Below are 5000 nucleotides of genomic sequence, written 5' to 3'. Positions count from 1 at the left end.
GAAGAAGGGGAGCAAGAGGCTTCAGTCTCCAAATTACAGACTTTGAGAGCATCGGCAACCACATTGTTTAAGTTGAACCAGGCCATCAAGCAGCTCCACTGCTGTTTGTCCAACACCCTGAAAGGTGAGCTTTCTGACACACGTGCCCTGCTATGTGGGGATAAAAAACTCCCCTGAAACTTCTTCAACTTTACAATGTATGTCATGATCTGTAAGGACTTTCATGCCTTAAAGGGCTCCTCTTATACTGACAATTATTTAATAGTTCTGGACTTAAAAAAGTTTCAGCACATTTTAAAACGCCCGCTTTTAGCTCCAAAATGTGGGCGGGCCTGCATCACCTACAGAAAGACTGGAGGCAATTTCATATTGCGTAGTATGTATTTTGGTACTGTCTTCATCCTGAATCACAACATTTTCACAAGAAATCTAAAGGAATGATCAACAATTATCAACCAGATGCATTGTTGCAGGTTGTAGCAATATAAATGAGGAAGGGGTCAGAAGACTGGAGGCAATTTCATATTGCGTAGTATGTATTTTGGTAGCGTCTTCATCCTGAATCACAACATTTTTACAAGAAATCTAAAGGAATTATCAACAATTATCAACCAGATGCATTGTTGCAGGTTGTAGCAATATAAATGAGGAAGGGGTCAGAAGACTGGAGGCAATTTCATATTGCGTAGTATGTATTTTGGTAGCGTCTTCATCCTGAATCACAACATTTTCACAAGAAATCTAAAGGAATGATCAACAATTATCAACCAGATGCATTGTTGCAGGTTGTAGCAATATAAATGAGGAAGGGGTCAGCCTGCATACATTTCTAAATGATGGGAATATAAGGAAAGTATGGACCTCTACAGTAAAACTGACTCATGCAAAATGGGACGGACCAAGCAAGAGGAATGTAATTTGCAGCGATCAGTTCAATGATTCAGACTTTGGGGAAAAAAAAGGGGTTTTAGTCAGAGTTTGAATGGAAAACATTTCAAAGACTCATCAGGAGCACCCTCGAGGGGAGAAAGACTAAGTCCAAACCTGTGGGAAATCGGAGAAAGAAGAGCAGACACGGCCGCTAGGATTCTATTTTGTGTCCTCTTCTACTGATGTTTTCCTTAATATGCTTGAGGAAATGCTGAAAGGGCACGAGGAAACACAGGCTATGGTGTCTATGGAAAAGGACATGGAACAGCAGGGAAGTCTGGAAAAGGCGATTATTTATTTATATAAATTTTTTCCTCATAATCTTAACCATATCAGTTTTGAAGTAATTAGGGTGACAAAACATACAATGAAGTGATCAAAAATAATAGTTTCACCTGCCTTTTATCCACACTGTCTATGCGTGGAAATGGGCTCCAGTTCTGTAGATGACATCACACCAAGAGGGGGCGGCATATCGAGTCTGGCATTGGAAAAGGAAGATAACTTGTTAGTGATTTTGCTCATCTAGACGCTACAGGTCCTTTAACCGCATGCAACCATCCCCCAGGCAATCGGCACTCCAATCTCAGCAGCTGCAAAGAGCTCATCTCCACGTCGGCCACGGATGTTGATGAGATTATCAGTGGCCTCTCCAAAGAAGGAGCACTTTCACTGCATCCTCCCCGTGGCCAGGCTCTGACGGCTGCCCAAGACGAGCTGCACTCTGCCCTGCAGTCTCTACGCGCGCCCTGGGACCAGCAGGAGGCTGTCGGGAGCAGCAGCACCGTCACGACGGATGAAAGCAAAGAAGATGCTCGGCTACCCAAAGAAAGCGCCGGTAGAAACCGAGGCGTTAATGCGTTTGTATGTTCCCTCCCTCTAGGCGTCACGTCCAGTGGTAGCCCACGCTGGGTCTAATATTTATAATGAAGAAATCACTGTGGAAATGAGAGGACAGTAGACACAGCTTGGGTTTCTCCAATCAAGTCAATACAGAATTATATTTGCACTCACTAAATGCTCCTTAACAGTGTTTAAATGTTTTGTGTGTGATATTTGTATACTATTTTGACACCTGCGGGAGGAGAAGAAGAGCACTGCTGTTGACATGTGGTGGATAAACACTGCCTGACCAAGTAAAAGGTCAAAGATTTAATATTTTAATAGCTTTGATCATGGCACACATCTTTTCCACAAGCTTCTGCATTGCAACATTTATTTCTGCCCAGATTTCAATTTTTGTCATCCTTTTCACTTAACAGTTGTTAACACGATTTATTTCCAGTAATTTCCTCATGTTTTCTTATGCGTAATGAGCGCCAGTATTTGGACCTTTTTGGATTAAAGTTTTCAACTATGCATCAATTAGGGTTAAATGACAGCAGGAGCAGTCCAAATGCAGGCTTTAAATATATTTGCTTAGTTAAGTCCAAGTGGTGACTTTCTCTTTTTTTTGGTCTGGCAGTGTATATGCACTTGATTTCTGTATATTAGTGTTTGAAATTGTGTCACAAATACGATACATTTTATTGACATAAAAAAAAAAAACACTGGTGTTGACATCTGGCTTTCCCTGAACTCACTTTAATATTATGACAAATCTACACATTAAAATGAGAATACTTGCATCTTTCAAGCCAAAGTAACTGCTCTGTTATTACATTGACATTGTTAGTTTATTATTTCTTCGGTCAGTGGTATGTGGTATGTGGTACATTGTGGTATGAGTAATCTGTTTTAATAATATTATTGATTATTTTTACTTTATTTTATAACAAAAGTGTATACTGTACTTCTGTGCAGAGTAGAGTAGAAAATAAACCACACTAGTGATTAATGCATGACGTCATCGGGCAAACCTCAATCCAGACTGTGGAGAGAAGAGACGTTCAAGGACCTCGGAAGGTCCTCGGACTTTGGGGCGCTGTCTTTTCCTACTTGTTACACCCACTTTTACAGCTTCCTCGCGTCAACTAAACTCGATCCAATCCAACGTTGAACTGGTTGAAAAACACAAGTAAGTATTTGGTCGACTCGAAACGTAAGTGGACAGATCGATGCTGCGTTCACGACCTGGAGTGCTAAATGTTTCAAGGACAATTACTTAAGGTAAGTCGCTTCTTTTTCATATTTTACACAAAAAGGAACGCCAAATTGTTAAAATAATTATTTGCCCGCTGATATAACTTTTCTGATTTTCAGGATGCACCGGTCAATGGCTCCCAATTTAAGTCTGCTTGTAAGTATTTGTTTTTAATTACCGGATTTTGTTTACGTCAGGGGATACCGCTCATTTTGGTACCGATTCGATACCAATTAATTACAGGGATACTGATACTCTTGACATAAAATTGTTCATTGTTGTAATAAAAAAAACAAAAAAAACAATTTGATGATCATTATAACATAAACAACACAGGATTCAAGCATGATTATAGTATAACAAACAGGATACAAGCAGGAAAAATAATCGATTACTCCCAGAAAGTACACTACATTTTCTCTTGAACGTTAAATGCACATGTTCAACTATTCAACGTTGGAGTACTTTTTGCACGACTTGACCAAGATGACCCCCAACAATTCATCAACAGTTCCTTGCCATTGCATCCTTTAGGCAGAATGTTTTTAGAAGGGGCCATCGAGCATCAAGTGTCATTCAACATCTTGCAAGACAGAGACTGAAAGAGTCAGGGGTGATGTTTGTTTTTCTGTCAATTCGTGTCAAATACATTTTTGCCGCTACAGAGCAGCAACTTGTGCAAAAAGTACTGAAATAAAGACAGTTTGACATGTGATTTAAAACGTTTAGGAAAGACTAGGTTCATAATATCACTAACTTTGTGAGTACTACATATTAACAAACTGAATCTGTAATTAGTACATGAACTAGTGTCTTTCATAGGACTGCAATCTATTTGTGGCTGAGAGCAAAATGGTGTCATTGTCATATTTGCATAATTGACCATTAAGTATTTGCATGTATTCGTACAGGACGCTGTAGGGGAGAGGAATAACGTTGTGGGAGACAAAAAAGGGTATCTAATGCGGTGTGAAGTTGCTAACCCCTGCCTGTCTTCCTATTAGATGGGATGCCGCGGCAAATGACTAAAAAGAAACACTGTAAATACAACAATGTAACTACAAAACCCAAAACCAGTGAAGTTGGCACGTTATGAAATTTGTAAATAAAAACGGAATACAATGATTTGCAAATCCTTTACAACTTATATTCAATTGAATAGGCTGCAAAGACAAGATATTTAATGTTCCAACTGAGAAACTAATTTTTTTTTTTGCAAATAAAAGTTTGCACAGGGGCATTTTTACCAGTGTTTTACATGGCCTTTCCGTTCAACAACACTCAGTAAACGTTTGGGAACTGAGGAGACCAATTTTTGAAGCTTTTCAGGTGGAATTATTTCCCATTCTTGCTTGAAGTACAGCATAAGTTGTTCAACAGTCCGGGGTCTCCGTTGTGGTATTTTAGGCTTCATATTGCGCCACACGTTTTCAATGGGAGACAGGCCATTTGCTGAAATAAGCAGGGGCGTCCATGATAACGTTGCTTGGATGGCAACATATGTTGCTCCAAAACCTGTATGTACCTTTCAGCATTAATAGTTCCTTCACAGATGTGTAAGTTACCCATGCCTTGGGCACTAATACACCCCCATACCATCACAGATGCTGGCTTTTGAACTTTGCGCCTATAACAATCCGGATAGTTATTTTCCTCTTTCTCCCGGAGGACACGACGTCCACAGTTTCCAAAAACAATTTGAAATGTGTACTCGTCAGACCACAGAACACTTTTCCACTTTGCATCAGTCCATCTTAGATGAGCTCGGGCTGAGCAAAGCCGGTGGCGTTTCTGGGTGTTGTTGATAAATGGCTTTCGCTTTGCAAAGTAGTTTTAACTTGCACTTACAGATGTAGCGACGAAGTGTAGTTACTGACAGTGGTTTTCTGAAGTGTTCCTGAGCCCCTGTGGTGATATCCTTTACACACTGATGTCGGTTTTTGATGCAGTACCGCCTGAGGGATCAAAGGTCGCTGGCATTCAATGT

General features: G+C 40.1%; 2 protein-coding genes across 3 annotated transcripts in view; both read left to right on the top strand.

The window, feature by feature from the left end:
• Positions 1-2561, top strand: part of kif14 (kinesin family member 14) — a 32233-nt gene extending 29672 nt beyond the window's left edge. The window contains exons 28-29 of the mRNA XM_062028052.1: positions 1-124; positions 1499-2561. The exon at positions 1-124 is cut by the window's left edge and continues 27 nt beyond it. Coding sequence (XP_061884036.1) covers positions 1-124; positions 1499-1848 — 474 coding nt within the window. The 3' untranslated portion in view covers positions 1849-2561. The remainder of the gene's footprint in view (positions 125-1498) is intronic.
• A 257-nt stretch (positions 2562-2818) lies between these two features.
• The window catches only part of LOC133635174 (adhesion G-protein coupled receptor D2), a 273122-nt gene continuing 270940 nt past the window's right edge, over positions 2819-5000 (top strand). For both annotated transcript variants that reach the window (XM_062028051.1, XM_062028050.1), the window contains exons 1-2: positions 2819-3039; positions 3133-3169. In XM_062028051.1, the coding sequence (XP_061884035.1) occupies positions 3134-3169 (36 nt within the window). In that variant the 5' untranslated portion in view covers positions 2819-3039; position 3133. The remainder of the gene's footprint in view (positions 3040-3132; positions 3170-5000) is intronic.

The sequence above is a fragment of the Entelurus aequoreus genome, linkage group LG19 (genome assembly GCF_033978785.1).
Source record: "Entelurus aequoreus isolate RoL-2023_Sb linkage group LG19, RoL_Eaeq_v1.1, whole genome shotgun sequence".
Lineage (NCBI taxonomy): Eukaryota > Metazoa > Chordata > Actinopteri > Syngnathiformes > Syngnathidae > Entelurus > Entelurus aequoreus.
The sequence above is the reverse complement of the archived record's forward strand: the minus strand, read 5'-3'. Positions and strand labels throughout refer to the sequence as shown.